The sequence below is a fragment of the Ranitomeya imitator genome, chromosome 8, assembly GCF_032444005.1.
Source record: "Ranitomeya imitator isolate aRanImi1 chromosome 8, aRanImi1.pri, whole genome shotgun sequence".
NCBI lineage: Eukaryota > Metazoa > Chordata > Amphibia > Anura > Dendrobatidae > Ranitomeya > Ranitomeya imitator.
Genome location: NC_091289.1, coordinates 107772001 through 107795573, shown reverse-complemented (window position 1 = coordinate 107795573; position 23573 = coordinate 107772001). Strand labels below are relative to the sequence as shown.

General features: G+C 46.0%; 2 protein-coding genes across 3 annotated transcripts in view; one reads left to right on the top strand and one right to left on the bottom strand.

Annotated features, from left to right (window-relative positions):
• RNF2 (ring finger protein 2) overlaps positions 1–9756 on the bottom strand; it is a 36352-nt gene extending 26596 nt beyond the window's left edge. The window contains exons 1-3 of one of the 2 annotated variants that reach the window (XM_069737270.1): positions 9416–9756; positions 7506–7597; positions 7271–7431 (exon numbers count right to left, since the gene is read on the bottom strand). In XM_069737270.1, the coding sequence (XP_069593371.1) occupies positions 7271–7431; positions 7506–7597; positions 9416–9512 (350 nt within the window). In that variant the 5' untranslated portion in view covers positions 9513–9756. The remainder of the gene's footprint in view (positions 1–7270; positions 7432–7505; positions 7598–9415) is intronic. The other variant, XM_069737271.1, reaches the window with a different exon arrangement.
• The window catches only part of LOC138647913 (uncharacterized), a 29212-nt gene continuing 15191 nt past the window's right edge, over positions 9553–23573 (top strand). The window contains exon 1 of the mRNA XM_069737272.1: positions 9553–9654. The gene's annotated coding sequence lies outside the window, so the exon portion shown is untranslated. The remainder of the gene's footprint in view (positions 9655–23573) is intronic.

The window sequence follows — 23573 nt, the reverse complement described above, 5'->3', positions numbered from 1 at the left end:
ACCCTCCCCAGGCATTTTTTAACTAAAAGAGCCACCTTGTGCAGCACTAATGCTGCATTCTGTCAAGGTGGCTCTTTTAGTTCGGGTCCTTGCAAACGCTGAAATAATCGCTTTTATAATGTGCCCCTCATACCTGAATTTGTCAGGGGGGTATGTCTTTTCCCCCTGACACAAACACCTCCCAGCCGTCACTCAGAGCCTCCTAGCGCCGCCTCCATTTCCTCCCTGAACGTCCCCGGCGCCTGTGCTGTAAGTTTTTTTTTTCGGGCATGCGCAGTTTGTGCTGCCCTTCAAACTTACAGCGCAGGCGCCGGAGACGTTCATGAAGGAAATGGAGGCGCACGGAGGCCCTGAGTGACAACTGGGAGGCGTTTGTGTCAGAGGGGGAAAAGACATGCCCCCCTGACAAATTCAGGTATGAGGGGCACATTATAAAAGCGATTATTTCAGCGTTTGCAGGGTCCCAAACTAAAAGAGCCACATTGACAGAATGCAGTATAAGTGCAGCACGAGGTGGCTCTTTTAGTTAAAAACGCCTGGGGGGGGGGTTAACAGGTTCCCTTTACAGGGGTGGTCCGAAACTAACATTTGTTTTAGTGCTAAATGTCTGTCCATTTAATGTTAGAATCTAATCTCTCTTCTAATAAAGTCCCTAACGTGACTGGTGGAGCTCTCTCAATGCTGGGTTATCTCTTTACATACAGACTCACAGTGCACACTTTTCCTGGCCTGTCACTTCTCATCAGACGAGTCTCATCTCGGTGAGTTAGCACATGGTCACTGTGCATACTGCATGGGGACAAGCCCCTGCTTAGCACACATCGGAACGGATAACGCATGCTCAATAGAAAAGGGACTAGACCATCCCCGGAAATGGAAGTCACTGATGACTCTGTGTCAGGGTGGGGTGTATGGCAGTGACTACAGACTCTGACCCCTGATGACAACTCGATTCATGTTCCCATACAGATGAAGACTTTATGCTAAGAGACGAAAGGCATTGCTAGGTCCTGGAAACGAAAAATGCCTTAACGTGGCTTCCAGGTACACATAAATTGGTCAATTTGTGTGCTAAGCTTTCTCAATTTTTCATATATCTAATGCAGTAATGCATTTCAATTTTCATAGTTGCATGCTATGGTGCCAGAGAGTGCAGCCTTTTTTGTTTGACTTAATGAGTATCCCAGCATGCACTGGGGGTTTTCAAACGACAAGTCATCACACAAAGCAGCAGCAAAAAACAAAAACAAAGCAGGGTGGGCACGAGATCCCATAAATCCCATCCACTTTGCTGGAACTGAAGGATGCTGGGTTCTTTGCTCAGTGAATATATGCTCATTGCGGGAACTAAACTTTCGGTTACCAAAGACGCAAAGCTAATAATAAGTGCCCTGACCGTTCATCTGGAGTTACACTAGGAAGCTGCTCACTAGTTTTCCTAGCTTAACCAGAAAACCATTTGACTCTTTGGCACACAGCAAAGTTCGGAAGGGAAGGAGCGCCATTTGTCTTTTGTAGCGCAAAATTACCTGGAATAGCTAAGTGATCTCATTTTGGAAACCACATCCCTCATATAACTTATGTAGAGGTGTAGGGAGCACCTTGAACCCACGGGTGATTCACAGAATTTTATAACACTGAGCTGTAAAAATTAAAAAAAAAAAAAAAATGTTTCCACAAAAATGTTGCTTTAGCACTAAATTTTAAATTTTCACAAGGTTAACAGAAGAAAATTGACCACATTAATTATGCAATGCAATTTCCCCTGAGTATGCCGGCATCCCATATGTGCTGGAAAACTACTGTTTGGGTGCATGGCAAAGCACGGATGTAAAGGAGAGCCAATTGAATTCTGGAGTGCAATTTTGGACGGAATAGATTGCGGATGTCATGTTACATTTGAAGACCCCCTGACATATCAAAACAGCAGAAACCCCAACAAGTGACCCTATTTTGGAAATTACACCTCTTGAGGAATTCATACAGGGGTGCAGTGAGCACTTTTAAACCTCAGGCAATTCACAGAATTGTTTACCATTGGGCTGAGTCAACGGAAAATTACCATTTTTTCCACTAAAATATTGCTTTGGTCCCAACTTTTTCATTTTCAATAGGAGACACTAAACGGTAAATTTTCTCCTGGGTATGCCAATGCCCCATTTGTGGTCAAAACTACTTTTGAGACACAGTGCAAAGCTCAGAAAGGAAGAAGTGCCATATTGGAGCTCAGATGTTGCTGGAATAGTTTGAGGGGGCCATGTCACACTGGCAAAGCCCCTGAGGTGACAAGAGCGGAACACCCCATAAGTGACCCCATTTTACAAACTACGCTCTCCAATTAATCTAGAGGTGCAGTGAGCATGTTGACACAACATGTACCTCACAGGATTGGGTGGTGAAGAAAGAATAATCACATTTTTAACCACAAAAATGTTTGTTTTGGCCCCAGATTTTACATTTTCAATTTTTTAAAATTATGTCAAAATTTGTCCCACAATTTCTGCTGAACTTGGAAATACCCCATATGTGGCTGTACAGTGCTGCTTAGCCATACAGAGAGACTCTGTAGGGACAGAGCGCTATTTGCCTCCTAGAGCGCAGATTTTCCTACAATAGTTTGTGGACTCCATATACAGAGCCCCTCAGTGCTAGAAGAACAGAATCCCCCTCATGTGGCCCCATTTTGTAAATAATACCCCTTTGTGAAATGTATCTACAGGTGTAGCGACCATTTCACTTAATGGTTGTTTTCCAAAAACCATCAGTGGATGTTGTAAAAATTGCACCCATAACATAGGCGGGCTCTCAATGCTACAGAAATGCCAAACATGTGGATGCTAATTGTGGTTTAGATACACTGTGAAATTCAGAAGGGCGGGGGAAACTTGAAATTTGGAGTGCAGTGTTTGTTGACTTTCTTTTGGGGGCGTGAGGAGCTATAGCGTTTATCCAAAGGCTTAGTATTGTGCGATTACAGCGATACCAGATGTAGATAGGTCTTATGTGTTTAGCTGCCGTCACACACTAAAAGACATTTTTTCCCCCAAAACGTGTTTTTGTATCTTATTTTGAGAGCTACCGTATGAACTCGAGCATAAGCCGACCCCACTAATTTTGCAACAAAAAAACTGGGAAAACTAATTGACTCGAGTATAAGCCTAGGCTGGAAAATGCAGCAGCTACGGGTAAATATTAAAAGTAAAAATAGATACCAATAAAAGTAAAATTAATTGAGGCATCAGTAGGTTAAGTGTTTTTTGAATATCCATATTGAATCAAGAGCCCCATATAATGCTCCATAGAGTTCATTATGGCCCCATAAGATGCTCCATATACAAATATGCCCCATGTAATGCTCCATGCAGTTCTTTATGGCCCCATAAGATGCCCCATATAATGCTCCATGCAGTTCTTTATGGCCCCATAAGATGCCCCATATAATGCAACATTCAGTTCTTCATGGCCCCATATAATGCTCCATGCAGTTATGGCCCCATAGATGCCCCATATAATGCTCCATGCAGTTATGGCCCCATAGATGCCCTATATAATGCTCCATGCAGTTATGACCCCATAGATGCCCCATATAATGCTCCATGCAGCTATGGCCCCATAGATGCCCCATATAATGCTCCATGCAGCTATGGCCCCATAAGATGCCCCATATAATGCTCCATGCAGTTATGGCCCCATAGATGCCCCATATAATGCTCCATGCAGCTATGGCACCATAAGATGCCCCATATAATGCTACATTCAGTTCTTTATGGCCTCATAAGATGCCCCATATAATGCTACATTCAGTTCTTTATGGCCCCATAGATGCCCCATATAATGCTCCATGCAGTTATGGCCCCATAGATGCCCCATATAATGCTCCATGCAGTTATGGCCCCATATAATGCTCCATGCAGTTATGGCCCCATAGATGCCCCATATAATGCTCCATGCAGTTATGGCCCCATAGATGCCCCATATAATGCTCCATGCAGTTATGGCCCCATAAGATGCCCCATATAATGCTACATTCAGTTCTTTATGGCCCCATAAGATGCCCCATATAATGCTACATTCAGTTCTTTATGGCCCCATAGATGCCCCATATAATGCTACATTCAGTTCTTTATGGCCCCATAGATGCCCCATATAATGCTCCATGCAGTTATGGCCCCATAGATGCCCCATATAATGCTCCATGCAGTTATGGCCCCATAGATGCCCCATATAATGCTCCATGCAGTTATGGCCCCATAGATGCCCCATATAATGCTCCATGCAGTTATGGCCCCATAGATGCCCCATATAATGCTCCATGCAGTTATGGCCCCATAAGATGCCCCATATAATGCTACATTCAGTTCTTTATGGCCCCATAAGATGCCCCATATAATGCTACATTCAGTTGTTTATGGCCCCATAGATGCCCCATATAATGCTACATTCAGTTCTTTATGGCCCCATAGATGCCCCATATAATGCTCCATGCAGTTATGGCCCCATAGATGCCCCATATAATGCTCCATGCAGTTATGGCCCCATAGATGCCCCATATAATGCTCCATGCAGTTATGGCCCCATAGATGCCCCATATAATGCTCCATGCAGTTATGGCCCCATAGATGCCCCATATAATGCTCCATGCAGTTATGGCCCCATAGACGCTCCATGCAGTTCTTGCCATGCATTGTGCCACATGTAATGCTGCACCTCTCGTCGCTGCTCCTCAGCGTCCCGTCTCTCCGCACTGACTGTTCAGGCAGAGGGCGGCACGCACACTAATATGGCGGCGCGCACACTAATATGTCATCGCGCCCTCTGACCTGAACAGTCACAGCAAGAGGACGGGAAGACGAGGCGGCGCCCGGCGGGTGGAACGCGGACAGGTAAATATGACATACTTCAAAAAAGTCACGGAAAAAAGCAGAGATGTTTTACCTGCTGAAGCCTCCAACTGAATGCACCAGCAGGGCGCAGCGGACCCGATAAATGATGGCAAACACACAGGTGCAAAAAATACCGATGAAACAACCACTTTCAATCCAGTGTTGGCTGTTTGGCATTAGTGCACAAAAAGATAAAAGATACTAGTCTGTATATGGCATAATTCACACACGCAATGCAAGGCATCTGGTTTGCAGCCTATTAGTAACGCACATACAGGCGGGCTGCCCAGTGCTACAAAATGCATGCTGTGTGAACAGAGGCCAATAGTTTACAGAGCCATCATGGTCCGACTGCGCCCTGCAAGATAAAGTGCAAAAAGAAAACCACATATCAATGTATGTAAGGTATCAGTTTATATTGGGGCCTCAATACGTAAGCTGGCAACCCACGTCACGGGTCCTTACAATTTGCCAGTCCTAACGCTAAACATTGAATAAAAGCTCACCGACACAAAAAGAGGACTTACAAATCCTCCAAAAAAATCAAAAAAGTCACAGAAAAAAGCAGAGATATTTTACCTGCTGAAGCCTCCAACTGAATGCACCAGCAGGGCGCAGTCGGACCATGATGGCTCTGTAAACTATTGGCCTCTGTTCACACAGCATGCATTTTGTAGCACTGGGCAGCCCGCCTGTATGTGCGTTACTAATAGGCTGCAAACCAGATGCCTTGCATTGCGTGTGTGAATTATGCCATATACAGACTAGTATCTTTTATCTTTTTGTGCACTAATGCCAAACAGCCAACACTGGATTGAAAGTGGTTGTTTCATCGGTATTTTTTGCACCTGTGTGTTTGCCATCATTTATCGGGTCCGCTGCGCCCTGCTGGTGCATTCAGTTGGAGGCTTCAGCAGGTAAAACATCTCTGCTTTTTTCTGTGACTTTTTTGAATTTTTTGGAGGATTTGTAAGTCCTCTTTTTGTGTCGGTGAGCTTTTAAATATGACATACTTACCTGCTCCTGGCGCGGTCCCTGCATGTCCCACGGTCTTCGGGAGCGGCAGCTTCTTCCTGTAGTGAGCGGTCACATAGTACCGCTCATTACAGTAATGAATATGCGGCTCCGCCCCTATGGGAGTGGAGTCCATATTCATAACTTTAATGAGCAGTACCAGTGACCACTGAACAGGGGAAGAAGCTGCAGGCGCCCGAAGACCGTGGGACCGCGTCAGGAGTGCCGGGAGCAGGTAAGTATTTGACAGGCGTCGCTGCCCCTCACCCGCCCATTTTTTGGGGCTGAAAATCTCGGCTTATACGGTATATATTTTTCTATTTTTCTGCTGACGCGAGGGCTTTTTTTGTGGGGAGAGATGACGTTTTTATTGGTATCATTGTCAGGCATGTAACATTGCTTTCTATTCAGTTCTTTTTTACTTTTTTTTGCCATTTACGGTAAATTTGATAAGGCAGCTTTATTCTTCGGGTCAGTACGATTGCAGCAATACCCAATTTATATATATATAAAAATCACGTGGGTGTAGATCCTGAGATCCTGGCAGTGAGAGCCAGTTCTCGGCTATAACGTGAGCCGAACTCCCGACGGCGATTGCGTGGTGGCAGCTTCTGTACCATGCACGATCACCATGACCTCAGTGTGCGCTAATAGTGTGCAGAAGCATTGACACTACCTATGCTTCTGTAGGACAGTGCGATCACACGATTGCTGGGTGACTGTCAGCAATTCAGAAGTGACCCAGATCAGCTCTGTCAGTGACTTGTCTCTCCACTGGGCTTTATTCTCTTGTACCTATGGACGGAGCAATTCAGTGGAATAAAATATATATGCAAAAAAAATGTTCATCAGAGATCTTTGTTGAAAAAAGTAAAAAAAATAAAAAATTTACACACAATGCAATAATAATATTAAAAATGAATAATAAAAAGTCGCTATTGTGAAGAAAAAAAAAGTTTTTTTCATACATGTAACAAAAACCCTACACAACGGGTGTCCATATAACTAATAATCTGGAGAACTCATTCAAGAAGTGATTTTGGTGTACAAGGTGAGTAGTTGAAAGTATCAAAATTTGCAAAAACTATATGAATAAAATACATAAATTATAAAGTAATTTTTTATGTACCCAAAACAGAGCTAAAAAAAAAATACAATTTACCCTGCATACAGTAGAACCTCATTATGTCATGGATTTAAAAAAAAAAAAACTTTAGCTCCTCAAAAGAGAAGAAACAAAGACATTTGGCAGGTTAGTAAGGAGTTTTCAGGCTTCATCATCAAGGGTTCAAAGATCATCCTCAATTATTGTAACATAAATGCAGAAAATAAAAAGCAAGGCTGCGGCCCAGCGAGGTCCCGGCATTACGTACCCACTCCTGAGAGCGGTGATGATGCAGTCGGCACAGAAGCGGTGCAGACATTCCTTGGTGGTCATCGTGTTCTTCAGCATGTCCAGGCAGATGGGGCACATCAGCTCACTGTGCAGGCTTCTCGGGGACACTACAATTTCTAAGCCATCTGTAATTGCTTCCTGTGAAAAGATACGTGATGGATTAGAGCGCAGAACAGGAGCCGTGAGGGCTCGCTCCTCCGGCATCTCACTACCTGTGGAGTCCTCTGCAGCTCGTAAAGGCTCAGCTCCCATGTTTTGCTCAATGGTTGAGCCCCATTCGTTTGAACAGCCTGAGACATGGTTACTGAAAAAGAAATGACACCAGAATAGTTAGTGTGCAGCACCTTCACCAGGTCACTGTAGGGTTAAAGGGATTACCCGGGACTTGGCTTTTCTTCCCACTGCACTAAGCACTTATAGGCCGGTAGTTCTCTCTTCCCACTCTGCAGTTACGCACCGATCCTGGCGGCCATGCTGCTGCTTCCTGTGACGTCTACAGAGCGGCTCCTCTTCTGCTGTCAGCGGGACATCACTGCTGACGTTATGCTGATTGACAGCAGTGTCCCTGCCGTCTAAGCACAAGCAGCAGGCTGTCAATCAGCATAACGTGACGCCCCACTGACAGAGAAGAGGAAGAGCTGCTCTGTTGGCATAGGGTCAATGTAAGCAGCAGAATCGCTGCCTGAGCCGGGAGACATCTTCCCATGGCAAAACAGGCAGGGGAAAAAAAACAAAACTCCCAAAAACTTAAGATGAACGTTATACAGAGCTGATAACATCAGTGGTACAAGACGACCAATACTTGCTTATTGAGAGGTCCTGATCCAGGGGGCGGCAGATGAAGGCTCAGCCCGTAGAACTCAAACATACTCACAACCTCTGTTCTCACTGGATATAGGAAGCTGCCAATTCTATCCGACAATGGTCACTATCCTCTAACAACACATGCACACTCGCCTGACTTGTGTGTACCAGGAGGGGTAGAGCAGAAAAGTGGCCTGAAGGGTAGGGCCAAGAGTACCCAGCAGAAGAAAGCTTGTAGATTATCGCACTTATATAGCGCCATTCATTTCACAGCGCTTACAATCTACATTCCCTAACAGTATGTCTCTGGAGTGTGGGAAGAAACCGGAGAACCCGGAGGAAACCCAGCAAACACGGGGAGAACATACAAACCCTTTGCAGATGTTGTCCCCCGTGCTGTAAGTCTGCAGTATGAAGACCACACAGATCATTCCCCATCAGTACAGAGATCCTGCCTACGTTTCTATCAGGTGGGGACCCCTGAGGGTCTGCAGGAAGACGCCTCGGGACACGACAGCTTTACCTGAAGCCCCTTTTTGTGCTTGTTTTCTGGGCACTTCTATGGCGGTTTTGATCACCTGTCGGGGTTTATCGGAGTTTTTCTTACATGCTACACAACAATGGGGAAACAGCTAGGGGCTTCTCAAGCTAAATCCCTCAAAAAGCCATGCGGGGGTCTCCTTGGGTGCTTTATCGCCCCACTGTAAAGGCTGGAGTGTCCTCAGAGCGAAGACCCCTGAAGAATGGACGCTCGCTTATTAGAACGTCTTGGCATTTTCGGAAGCCTGAACGTGTGACCAGTGAGCCGCCTCTACACAGGACTGCAGGGGTCCTCTGTACTCAGGGGGTTGTGGGGGGACAGTGTGCGCCCCCACTATGGGCTGCCCCGTGTAATGGTGCCACCACAGCCCACAGGTCTGGCCATTGTCCCCGCTGTGATAGCAGGTGTACACCAGGGAGGGACAGGAGCTGCTCAGTGGTGTCCAGCGGTGTGAGGACTACTAGTCCCAGCATGCTGTCAGGAGAGAGGACACAGCAGGAGGCCCATAGAAGCGGCTGCTCCCCGGCCACTAGTGACAATCCGCTGCCAGGCTGGGCCGGTCCTCGCTGTACTGGCACCAGATGTGGCACACGGCACCGACCCCTCAGCTGTGCATGCAGCGGGTCTGTACAGCCCTGTGCGGAGGAGCTCCCCTCCGTGCAGACGGCGGTGGGCACAGACAATGGCATCCGTGCACCGAGCGCAGCGGGGCCTGATCACATCCAGCACAAAGTCTCCGCCAGTATGGAGGCCCCCGAGGAAGCAGCCGGTACTCACACTGCGCTCGGCGGGACGACGTCTGCCGACAAGGCGGAGGACGGGCGGAGAGCTGCGAGCAGAGCACCGAGACAATATGGCGCGGGCCCAGCAGCATCCGCAATGGAGGAGCTCGGGAAGATGCTGCACAGAGTGGGGAGGGGAGGACGGAGGAGGAGGCGGAAAGGGACGGACGGGAAGAGGCGCCAGCAGCGGGGCAGGAGGCAGTGACGGAACCTGTGACAATAATGCCGCAGGAGGTGAGCGCAGCGTGTGATTACAGGCGGGTGTGTGTGTGTGTGTGTGTGTGTGTGTGTGTGTGTATATGTGTGTGTGTATATGTGTGTATGTCCGCCCAGGGGACAGAGGGGCTGGCGCTTATGTGTGACGAGTAGACGTGTGTGTGTGTCTATCTATCTATCTATCTATCTATCTACTAGATCGATGGTGGCCCGATTGTAACGCATCGGGTTTTCTAGACTATGCATGTCCACGTAGTATATTGCCCAGCCACGTAGTATATTGCCCAACCACGTAGTATATTGCCCAACCACGTAGTATATTGCCCAGCCACGTAGTATATTGCCCAGCCACGTAGTATATTGCCCAGCCACGTAGTATATTGCCCAGCCACGTAGTATATTGCCCAGCTACGCAGTATATTGCCCAGCCACGTAGTATATTGCCCAGCCACGTAGTATATTGCCCAGCTACGCAGTATATTGCCCAGCCACGTACTATATTACCCAGCCACGTAGTATATTGCCCAGCCACGTAGTATATTGCCCAGCCACGTAGTATATTGCCCAGCCACGTAGTATATTGCCCAGCCACATAGTATATTGCCCAGCCACGTAGTATATTGCCCAGCCACGTAGTATATTGCCCAGCCACGTAGTATATTGCCCAGCCACGTAGTATATTGCCCAGCCACATAGTATATTGCCCAGCCACATAGTATATTGCCCAGCCACGTAGTATATTGCCCAGCCACGTAGTATATTGCCCAGCCACGTAGTATATTGCCCAGCCAGGTTTGTCACAGGTGAAAAAATAAACATATGAGATGCGAACTCGGCTTCAGGAAAATGGCCGCCGCGATCTCCATCTGCGCACGTGCGGCATCCCGCGGCCATTTTCCTGAAGCCCCGGGAAGCCGAGCAGTACCATCTGCGCACGCGCGGCCTCACAAAGATGGCCGCGCCCACCGATAAACGACTGAATAGCGCAGATCGCGCTCTTTTCCTTCAGCTGCGCAGTGGATTCGCCTGTTGGGCATGCGCAAACCACTACGCCACCAACGGAAAGATATGCAAGATCTGGGGGAAGAAACAGCGATGTCACCACGCCCATGTGACCAGACCAGCCTGATTGACAGGCGAAAACGGCGACTTTGGTAAGGTATTTCGGCAGCATAGGTGGGGAATCAGGGTACACAAAATACACTATAGTAATGCACAGCTCAGGCCCTATTTAACAATATTTTTATCTCATACTGAAAAAACGGGGTGACAGGTTCCCTTTAACCCCTTCCCAACCTGTGACACAGCGTAGGCGTCATGAAAGTCGGTGCCAATCCGACCTGTGACGCATATGCTGTGCCACAGAATGATCGCGTCCCTGCAGATCGGGTGAAAGGGTTAACTCCCATTTCACCCGATCTGCAGGGACAGGGGGAGTGGTAGTTTAGCCCAGGGGGGGTGGCTTCACCCCCCCCCCCCCCCCTCATGGCTACGATCGCTCTGATTGGCTGTTGAAAGTGAAACTGCCAATCAGAGCGATTTGTAATATTTCACCTATTAAAACTGGTGAAATATTACAATCCAGCCATGGCCGATGCTGAAATATCATCGGCCATGGCTGGAAACACTAATGTGCCCCCACCCCACCGATCGCCCCCCCAAGCCACCGATCTGTCCGGTACACTGCTGCGGCTCCCCTCCGTCCTGTGCTCTGCTTCCCCCGTGCTCTTGTCCGCTCCCCCCATGCTCCAATCACCCCCCAAACCCCCCCCCCCCCCGTGGTCTGATCCAACCCCCCTGCGCTCTGATCCACCCCCCCGTGCTCCGATCCACCCCCCCGTGCTCCGATCCACCCCCCCGCGCTCCGATCCACCCCCCCGTGCTGCGATACACCCCCCCATGCTCCGAGATACCCCCCCCCCCCGTGCTCCCCCCCACCCCATCATACTTACCGCTCCTCCCGGGGTCTGTCCGTCCGTCTTCTCCTTGGGCGCCGCCATCTTCCAAAATGGCGGGCGCATGCGCAGTGCGCCCGCCGAATCTGCCGGCTGGCAGATTCGTTCCAAAGTGCATTTTGATCACTGAGATATAACCTATCACAGTGATCAAAATAAAAAAAATAGTAAATGACCCCCCCCCCCCCCCCTCTTTGTCACCCCCATAGGTAGGGACAATAAAAAAATAAAGAATTTTTTTTTTTTACCACTAAGGTTAGAATAGGGTTAGGGCTAGGGGTAGAGTTAGGGCTAGGGTTAGGGTTAGGGTTTCGATATGTGCACACGTATTCTGGTCCTCTGCGGATTTTTCCGCTGTGGATTTCATAAATCCGCAGTGCTAAACTGCTGCGGATTTATGGCAGATTTACCGCGGTTTTTCTGCACATTTCACTGCAGTTTTACAACTGCGATTTTCTATTGGAGCAGTTGTAAAACCGCTGCGGAATCCGCACAAAGAAGTGACATGCTGCGGAATGTAAACCGCTGCATTTCCGTGCAGTTTTTCCGCAGCATGTGTACAGCGATTTTTGTTTCCCATAGGTTTACATTGAACTGTAAACTCATGGGAAACTGCTGCGGATCCGCAGCGTTTTCCGCAGCGTGTGCACATACCTTTAGAATTAGGCTATGTGCACACGGTGCGGATTTGGCTGCGGATCCGCAGCAGTGTTCCATCAGGTTTACAGTACCATGTAAACATATGGAAAACCAAATCCGCTGTGCCCATGGTGCGGAAAATACCGCGCGGAAACGCGTTGTATTTTCCGCAGTATGTCAATTCTTTGTGCGGATTCCGCGGCGTTTTACACCTGTTCCTCAATAGGAATCCGCAGATGAAATCCGCACAAAAAACACTGGAAATCCGCGGTAAATCCGCAGGTAAAACGCAGTGCCTTTTACCCGCGGATTTTTCAAAAATGATGCTGAAAAATCTCACACGAATCCGCAACGTGGGCACATAGCCTTAGGGTTAGGGTTGGAATTAGGGTTGTGGTTAGGGTTATGGCTACAGTTGGGATTAGGGTTAGGGGTGTGTTGGGATTAGTGTTGGAGGTAGAATTGAGAGGTTTCCACTGTTTAGGCACATCAGGGGTCTCCAAACGCAACATGGCGCCACCATTGATTCCAGCCAATCTTGTATTCAAAAAGTCAAATGGTGCTCCCTCACTTCCGAGCCCCGACGTGCGCCCAAACAGTGGTTTACCCCCACATATGGGGTACCAGCATACTCAGGATAAACTGGGCAACAATTACTGGGGTCCAATTTCTCCTGTTACCCTTGTGAAAATAAAAAATTGCTTGCTAAAACATCATTTTTGAGGAAAGAAAAATGATTTTTTTTATTTTCACGGCTCTGCGTTGTAAACGTCTGTGAAGCACTTGGGGGTTCAAAGTGCTCACCACATATCTAGATAAGTTCCTTGGGGGATTTCTACTGTTTAGGCACACCAGGGGCTCTGCAAACGCAACGCGACGCCCGCAGACCATTCCATCAAAGTCTGCATTTCAAAAGTCACTACTTCCCTTCTGAGCCCCGACGTGTGCCCAAACAGTAGTTTACCCCCACATATGGGGTATCAGTGTACTCAGGACAAACTCGACAACAACTTTTGGGGTCCAATTTCTCCTGTAACCCTTGGGAAAATAAAAAATTCTGGGCTAAATAATTATTTTTGAAGAAAGAAAACGTATTTATTATTTTCACAGCTCTGCATTATAAACTTCTGTGAAGCACTTGGGGGTTCAAAGTGCTCACCACACATCTAGATAAGTTCCTTTCGGGGTCTAGTTTCCAAAATGGGGTCACTTGTGGGGGGTTTCTACTGTTTAGCTACATCTGCAAACGGAACGTGATGCCCGCAGACCATTCCATCAAAGTCTGCATTTCAAAACGTCACTACTTCACTTCCGAGCCCCAACATGTGCCCAAACAGTAGTTTACCCCACATATGGGGTATCACCGTACTCAGGAGAAACTGGACAAGAACTTTTGGGGTCAAATTTCTCCTGTTACCCTTGGGAAAATAAAAAAAATGCAGGCTAAAAGATCATTTTTGAGAAAATAATATTTTTATTTTTATTTTCATGGCTCTGCGTTATAAACTTCTGTGAAGCACTTGGGGGTTCAAAGTCCTCACCACACATCTAGATAAGTTCCTTTGGGGGTCTAGTTTCCAAAATGGGGTCATTTGTGGGGGATCTCCAATGTTTAGGCACACAGGGGCTCTCCAAACTTGACATGGTGTCCGCTAATGATTGGAGCTAATTTTCCATTTAAAAAGCCAAATGGCGTGCCTTCCCTTCCGAGCCGTGCGCCCAAACAGTGGTTTACCCCCACATATGGGGTATCAGCGTACTCAGGACAAACTGGACAACAACATTTGGGGTCCAATTTCTCCTATTACCCTTGGCAAAATAGGAAATTCCAGGCTAAAAAAATCATTTTTGAGGAAAGAAAAATAATTTTTTATTTTCATGGCTCTGCGTTATAAACTTCTGTGAAGCACCTGGGGGTTTAAAGTGCTCAATATGCATCTAGATAAGTTCCTTGGGGCGTCTAGTTTCCAAAATGGGGTCACTTGTGGGGTGCTCCAATTTTTAGGCACGCGGGAGCTCTCCAAACGTGACATGGTGTCCGCTAAAGAGTGGAGCCAATTTTTCATTCAAAAAGTCAAATGGCGCTCCTTCCCTTCCAAGCCCTGCCGTGCGCCCAAACAGTGGTTTACCCCCACATATGAGGTACCAGCGTACTCGGGAGAAATTGGACAACAACTTTCGTGGTTCAGTTTCTCCTTTTACCATTGGGAAAATAAAAAAATTGTTGCTAAAAGATAAATTTTGTGACTAAAAAGTTAAATGTTCATTTTTTCCTTCCATGTTGCTTCTGCTGCTGTGAAGCACCTGAAGGGTTAATAAACTTCTTGAGTGTGGATTTGAGCACCTTGAGGGGTGCATTTTTTAGAGTGGTGTCACTTTTGGGTATTTTCAGCCATATAGACCCCTCAAACTGACTTCAAATGTGAGGTGGTCCCTAAAAAAAATGGTTTTGTAAATTTCGTTGTCAAATTTTAACCCTTATAACTTCCTAGCAAAAAAAATTTTGTTTCCAAAATTGTGCTGATGTAAAGTATACATGTGGGAAATGTTATTTATTAACTATTTTGTGTCACATAACTCTCTGGTTTAACAGAATAAAAATTCAAAATGTGAAAATTGCGAAATTTTCAAAATTTTTGCCAAATTTCCATTTTTATCACAAATAAACGCAGAATTTATTGACCTAAATTTACCACTAACATGAAGCCCAATATGTCACGAAAAAACAATCTCAGAACCGCTAGGATCCGTTGAAGCGTTCCTGAGTTATTACCTCATAAAGGGACACTGGTCAGAATTGCAAAAAACGGCCAGGTCATTAAGGTCAAAATAGGCTGGGTCATGAAGGGGTTAATTCATAGTTTTGATGCCTTCAGTGTGAATGTACAATTTTCATAGTCATGAAAATTCTGAAAAATCTTCAAATGAGAAGGTGTGTCCAAACTTTTGGTCTGTACTGTATATATGTGTGTGTTATAGTGTGTGTCTGCCCAGGGTACAGAGAGGCTGGCGCTTAGGCTACTTTCACACTAGCGTCGGTACGGGGCCATCGCCATGCGTCGGCCCGACGTACCGACGCACGTTGTGAAAGAAATGAACAACGGGGGCAGCGGATGTAGTTTTTCAACGCCTCCACTGCCCCATTGTAATGTCCGAGGAGGATGGGGCGGAGTTTCGACCACGCATGCGCGGTCGAAAATGGCGGACTCGACGCACAAAAAAAGTTACATGTAACGTTTTCTTGTGCCGAGGGTCCGCCAAAACACGATGCATCCGTTGCATAACGGATGCGACGTCTGGCCATGCGTCGCTAATGCCAGCCTATGGAGAAAAAAATGCATCCTGCGGGCACATTTGTAGGATGCGTTTTTTCTCCAAAACGACGCATTGCGACGTACGCCAAACAACGCTAGTGTGAAAGCAGCCTTATGTGTGATGAGTAGACGTGTCAGTGTGTGTGTGTGTATAGGTGCATATATATGTGTGTGTATTATACATGTGTATATAGGTGTATGTGTATATATATATATGTGTGTGTGTGTGCTTCATAGTGTATATTGTGTAGTGTATATTACTTCAGTCTATATAGTGGGGGAAATAAGTGTTTGATACGCTGCCAATTTTGCATGTTTCCCTCCTACAAAGAATGGAGAGGTCTGTAATTATTATCATAGGTTCAACTGTGAAAGACAGAATCTAAAAATAAAATTCAGAAAATCACATTATATGATTTTTCCATAAGTAAATTGCATGTTATTGCATGAATTAAGTATTTGATCACCTACCAACCAGCAAGAATTCTGGCTCTCACACACCTGTTAGTTTTTTTTTAAAGGGAACCTGTCAGCAGGATTGTGAACAGTAACCTACAGACAGTGTCAGGTCGCCGCCGTTATACTGATTAGTGATACCTTGGTTGATGAAATCCGTCTTGTGGTTGTTGTGTAATCTTTATTTTCAGTTAATGATATGCTCATGCACCGGGGCGGCCTGTGGGGTCTTCATGTGGTGCTCTGATTATTCATAATGCAGACTGCTGACCGGTCACTGACCCCTCACTGACCTGCCCCCTAGTTTACATAATAAATACCATCACATACTAAAGAAAAAAAAAAAAAAGCTTCTGCAGAGAGATGGTGGTCTTGTCACCTGCGCTGCAGCGTAATCGCATGGTGGTTACTGTGCACTTATTCCCTTTTGCTTGAGCGAGGAAAAAAAAAGTCATTTTGAAAATGGCGTCTGGGGTGCCTGCGCAGTAACAGTTCTCGGAGATCGCCGATAGCTTCTATTGTGCATGCGCAGGCGGTGCCATCTTGGAGGAGGACATTTTTTCTTCTCCAGCAAGATGGTGCCTGTGCAGCAGCAGCTATTGGATCTCTATACAAACCGATAGATGCTACTGCGCAGGCGCCCCAGTTGCCATTTTCAAAATGACTTCTTTTTTTTTCTCGCTCAAGTAAATCTGCAAAAGGGAATACGTGCGCAGTAACCACCATGCAATTATGCTGCAGTGCAGGTGACATGGCCGGCATCTCCCTGCAGAAGCGTTATGTCACTGAGGGCAGGTCAGTGAGGGGTCAGAGACCTGTCAGCAGTCTGCATTTTGAATAGTCAGAGCACCACATGCCCCAGACCCACCTGAGGGCACGAGAATGTAATTAACACAAAACTGAAAATAAAGATTACACAACAACCACAAGACAGATTTCATCAACCAAGGTATTATTATAATCAATATAATGGCACCGACCTGACACTGTGTGTAGGTTACTGTTCACAATCCTGCTCACAGGTTCCGTTTAAGAAACCCTCCTACTCTGCACTGATTACGTGTATAAGGGCTCATACTCACTTGCGAGCAACTCGGATGAGTCTCGCCCGACAATACCCGGTCCTGCACCCTTCACTCAGGAGCGGAGCGTGCGGCTGCATATATTGCTATGCGGCCGCACGTTCCACTCCTGAGTGCCGTGCGCAGTGCCGGGTATTGCCGTGCGAGATTGATCCGAGTTGCTCGCAAGTGAGTATGAGCCCTAAGACACCTGTCCACACACTCAATCAACCAAACTCCAGCCTTTCCTCCATGGCCAAGACCAAAGAGCTCTCTAAGGACACCAAGAACAAAATTGCAGACCTGCACAAGGCTTGGATGGACTACAGGACAGTAGGAAAGCAGCTTGGTGAGAAGGCAACAACTGTTGGTGCAATTATTAGAAAATCAGGTTTTTAAATACATCAGATAGGGATTGTTCTCTTGTTTCTACAAGACTCGGGAGTCCACCACTCCTTTGTGGGTTATTTGCACTTAAGCTGTTCAATCCCGCATGTCCACATGGATATTCCCTCACTGAACCCTGCTTATACAGGTACTAGATGGTGGCCCGATTCTAACGCATCAGGTATTTTACAATATGTATGTATATAGCAGCCACATACTATATAGCACAGGCCACGTTGTATATAGGAGCCATGTAGTATATAGCATACAAATAGTACGTGGCCTGCGCTATATACTATGTGGCTGCTATATACATACATACATATTGTAGAATACCCGATGCGTTGTATATAACGCAGCCCATGCAGTATCTAACACAGGCCATGTAGTATACAGCAGCCATGTAGTATATAACACTGCCCATGTAGTATATAGCAGCCATGTAGTATATAGTACTGCCCACATAGTATATAGCAGCCATGTAGTATATAGTACTGTCCACGTAGTATATAGCAGCCGTGTAGTATACAGTACAGTCCACGTAGTATATAGCAGCCATGTAGTATATAGTACTGTCCACGTAGTATATAGCAGCCATGTAGTATATAGTACTGTCCACGTAGTATATAGCAGCCATGTAGTATATATTACTTTCCATGTAGTATATAGCAGCCATGTAGTATATAGTACTGCCCACGTAGTATATAGCAGCCATGTAGTATATATTACTTTCCATGTAGTATATAGCAGCCATGTAGTATATAGTACTGCCCACGTAGTATATAGCAGGCATGTAGTATATAGTACTGCCCACGTAGTATATAGCAGGCATGTAGTATATAATACTGTCCACGTAGTATATAGCAGCCATTTAGCCCACGCAGTATTTAGCAGTGTGGGCACATATCCCTGTTAAAAAAAAAAAGAATTAAAATAACAAATGGTTACATACTCACTCCCTGGGATCCAACGGCGCTGTGGCGATGGGCGTGCAGCTGCCGCCATCTTCCGTTCCCAGGATGCATTGCGAAATTACCCAGAAGACTTAGTGGTCTCGCGAGACCGCTAAGTCTTCTGGGTAATTTCGCAATGCATCGCTGGGAAAGGAAGATGGCGGCAGGCGCGAGTGGCTCATCGGAGTACGGAGGGTGAGCATAGCAGGTTTTTTGTTTTTTTTATTATTTTTAACATTACATTTTTTTACTATTGATGCCGCATAGGCAGCATCAATAGTAAAAAGTTGGGGACACACAGGGTTAATAGCGGCGGTAACGGAGTGCGTTACCCGCGGCATAATGCGGTCTGTTACCGCCGCCATTAACCCGATGTGAGCGGTGACTGGAGGGGAGTATGCGGGCGCCGGGCAGTGACATGCGGGGAGGAAGGAGCAGCCATTTTCTTCCGGACTGTGCCCGTCGCTGATTGGTCGCGGCAAAACAGCCATGACCAATCAGCGACTTGGATTCCATGACAGACAGAGGCCGCGACCAATGAATATCCGTGACAGACAGAAAGACGGAAGTGACCCTTAGACAATTATATAGTAGATTATACAGATGATCAGGTTTTTAAATACATCAGATAGGGCTTATATACATTAGTTAGGACTGCTCAAACCTTGACGATTGGTGGAGCAGCTTTGTATACATTTTTCTGCAAAAAATCAACTAAATACCCTGTTTTTTCCATCTTTTGACTGGCACTTGCTTATTACTGTGATTTTTTTTTTACAGCAGAGTATTTTTTACCTCACTGTGCTATTTTGTGTATTCAACCTTAATAACTATGTTACTATGCATGGCCCCCTCATCCCCATCCTGGTATGCATGGCCCCCTCATCCCCATCCTAGTATGCATGGTCTCCTCATCCCCATCCTGGGATTCATGGCCCCCTCATCCCCATCCTGGTATACATGGCCCCCTCATCCCCATCATGGGATGCATGGTCTCCTCATCCCTATCCTGGTAAGCATGGCTCCCTCATCCCCAGGGGTCGGCAGGGGAGGGGGAGCGGGGGCTGTCTAATTATACTCACCTGCTCCTGGTGCGGTCCCTGCACGTCTTTTCCCCGGCGCTGACAGCTTCTTCCTGTACTGAGCGGTCACATGGTACCGCGCGTTACAGTAATGAATATGCAGCTCCACCTCCAATAGAGGTGGAGCCGCATATTCATTACTGTAATGAGCGGTAACGGTGACAGCTCAGTACAGGAAGAAGCTGCCGGCGCCAGGGAACAGACATGCAGGGACCGCGCCAGGACCAGGTGAGTATAACGGGGAAGGGAGCGCTGCGCCGCTCCGTCTTCAGCTGTGACGCTCAGGTCAGAGGGCGCGGTGACGTGGTTAGTGCGCACCCTCTGCCTGAACTTCAGTGCAGGAGACACTGAAGATCGAGTGGCGCCGGAAAGAGAAGCAGGTGAATATTGAAAGTGCCGGGGGCCTGAGCGACGGAGATGTGAGTATGTGATTTTTTTTATTTTTTTATCACAGCAACAGCAAATGGGGCAAGTGTCTGTATGGAGTATTCATGGGGCCATAACTTTTGTGCAGCACTGTATGGGGCCATAACGTTTGTGCAGCACTGTATGGGGCCATGACGTTTGTGCAGTACTGTATGGGGCAAGTGTCTGTATGGGGCCATAACGTTTGTGCAGCACTATATGGGGCAAGTGTCTATATGGGGCAAGTGTCTGTATGGGGCCATGATCAACGTTTGTGCAGCACTATATGGGGCAAATATCTTTATGGAGCATCTTATGGGGCCATAATCAACATTTGAGCAGCATTATATTGGGCAAATGTGTCTATGGAGCATCTTATGGGGTCATTCTTAACCTTTATGCAGGATTATATGGGGCATATTTTAATATGGAGCATCTTATGGGGCCCATCATAAACTTTATGGAGCATTATATGGGGCTCCTGATTCAATATGGATATTCAAAAACACTTAACCTACTGATGTCTGAATTTATTTTACTTTTATTGGTATCTATTTTTACTTTTGACATTTACTGGTAGCTGCTGCATTTCCCACCCTAGGCTTATACTCGAGTCATTACGTTTTTTCCATTTTTTTGTGGCAAAATTAGGGGGGTCGGCTTATACTCGGGTCAGCTTATACTTGAGTATATACGGTAAATAAAAAAAACAATAAAAGTACACATATTTAGTATCGCCGCGTCCGTAACAATCCGACCTATAAAACTGTCCCACTAGTTAACCCCTTCAGTGAACACCGTAAAAAAAGGCAAAAAACAACGCTTTATTATCATACCGCCAAACAAAAAGTGGAATAACACGCGATCAAAAAGACGGATATAAACATGGTACCGCTAAAAACGTCATCTTGTCCCGCAAAAACCACTAGTTAACCCCTTCCGTGAACACCGTAAAAAAAAACTAGGCAAAAACAATACTTTATCATCATACCGCAGAACAAAAAGTGGAATAACACGTGATCAAAAAGATGGATGTAAATTAACATGGTACCGCTGAAAGCGTCATCTTATCCCGCAAGAAATGAGCCGCCATACAGCGTCCTCAGCGAAAAAATATAAAGTTATAGCCCTCAGAATAAAGCGATGCAAAAATAATTATTTTTTCTATAAAATAGTTTTTATTGTATAAAAGCGCCAAAACATTAAAAAAATGATATAAATGAGGTTGCGTTAATCGTACTGACCTGAAGAATAAAGCTGCTTTATCAATTTTATCACACGTGGAATGGTATAAACGCCTCCCCCAAAAGAAATTCATGAGTAGCTGGTTTTTGGTCATTCTGCCTCACAAAAATCAGAATAAAAAGCGATCAAAAAATGCCATGTGCCCGAAAATCTATATATATAATTGTCTAAGGGGTACTTCCGTCTGTCTGTCTGTCCTTCTGTCTGTCACGGTTATTCATTCGCTGATTGGTCTCGGCAGCTGCCTGTCATAGCTGCCGCGACCAATCAGCGACGGGCACAGTCCGATTAGCTACTCCCCTGCACTCACTGCACGGCACCCGCTCCATAATCCCCTCCAGTCATGTCTCACACAGGGTTAATGGCAGCGGTAACGGGCCACGGGTACCGCACTCCGTTACCGCTGCTATTAACCCTGTGTGTCCCCAACTATTTACCATTGATGCTGCCTATGCAGCATCAATAGTAAAAATGTCATGTTAAAAATAATTTAAAAAAAAACCAAAAAACCTGCTATACTCACCATCCGCCGCCTTTCCCACTCCTCGTCTCGCTCCTGGCAGCTTTCAGTCCCAGGACTGGTGTGCGACAAAGACCTGCCATGAAGTCACGGTCATGTGACCGCGACGTCATCACAGGTCCTGCTCATACCAGCCCTGGGACCGGAAGCTGCCGCTTGCAATGGAGCGGTCCCGGGAGCGAGGCGAGGAGCGGGAAAGGTGGCGGAGGGTGAGTATAGCAGGACTTCAACGGGCCTTCGGAAGGTGAGTATATGTTTATTTATTTTTTTAACCCCTTCATGACCCAGCCTATTTTGACCTTAAAGACCTTGCCGTTTTTTGCAATTCTGACCAGTGTCCCTTTATGAGGTAATAACTCAGGAACGCTTCAACGGATCCTAGCGGTTCTGAGATTGTTTTTTCGTGACATATTGGGCTTCATGTTAGTGGTAAATTTAGGTCAATAAATTCTGCGTTTATTTGTGATAAAATCGGAAATTTGGCGAAAATTTTGAAAATTTCGCAATTTTCACATTTTGAATTTTTATTCTGTTAAACCAGAGAGATATGTGACACAAAATAGTTAATAAATAACATTTCCCACATGTTTACTTTACATCAGCACAATTTTGGAAACAAAATTTTTTTTTGTTAGGAAGTTATAAGGGTTAAAATTTGACCAGCGATTTGTCATTTTTACAACGAAATTTACAAAACCATTTTTTTTAGGGACCACCTCACATTTGAAGTCAGTTTGAGGGGTCTATATGGCTGAAAATACCCAAAAGTGACACCATTCTAAAAACTGCACCCCTCAAGGTACTCAAAACCACATTCAAGAAGTTTATTAACCCTTCAGGTGCTTCACAGCAGCAGAAGCAACATGGAAGGAAAAAATGAACATTTAACTTTTTAGTCACAAAAATTATCTTTTAGCAACAATTTTTTTATTTTCCCAATGGTAAAAGGAGAAACTGAACCACGAAAGTTGTTGTCCAATTTGTCCTGAGTACGCTGATACCTCATATGTGGGGGTAAACCACTGTTTGGGCGCACGGCAGGGCTTGGAAGGGAAGGAGCGCCATTTGACTTTTTGAATCAAAAATTGGCTCCACTCTTTAGCGGACACCATGTCACGTGTGGAGAGCCCCCGTGTGCCTAAAAATTGGAGCTCCCCCACAAGTGACCCCATTTTGGAAACTAGACGCCCCAAGGAACTTATCTAGATGCATAGTGAGCACTTTGAACCCCCAGGTGCTTCACAAATTGATCCGTAAAAATGAAAAACTACTTTTTTTTCACAAAAAAATTCTTTTAGCCTCAATTTTTTCATTTTCACATGGGCAACAGGATAAAATGGATCCTAAAATGTGTTGGGCAATTTCTCCTGAGTACACCAATACCTCACATGTGGGGGTAAACCACTGTTTGGGCACATGGTAAGGCTCGGAAGGGAAGGAGCGCCATTTGACTTTTTGAATGAAAAATTATTTCCATCGTTAGCGGACACCATGTCGCGTTTGGATAGCTCCTGTGTGCCTAAACATTGGCGCTCCCCCACAAGTGACCCCATTTTGGAAACTAGACCCCCCAAGGAACTTATTTAGATGCCTAGTTAGCACTTTAAACCCTCAGGTGCTTCACAAATTGATCTGTAAAAATGAAAAAGTACTTTTTTTTCACAAAAAGATTCTTTTCGCCTCAATTTTTTCATTTTCACATGGGCAGTAGGATAAAATGGATCATAAAATTTGTTGGGCAATTTCTCCCGAGTACGCCGATACCTTATATGTGGGGGTAAACCACTGTTTGGGTATACGACAGGGCTCGGAAGGGAAGGCGCGCCATTTGACTTTTTGAATGGAAAATTAGCTCCAATTGTTAGCGGACACCATGTCGCGTTTGGAGAGCCCCTGTGTGCCTAAACATTGGAGCTCCCC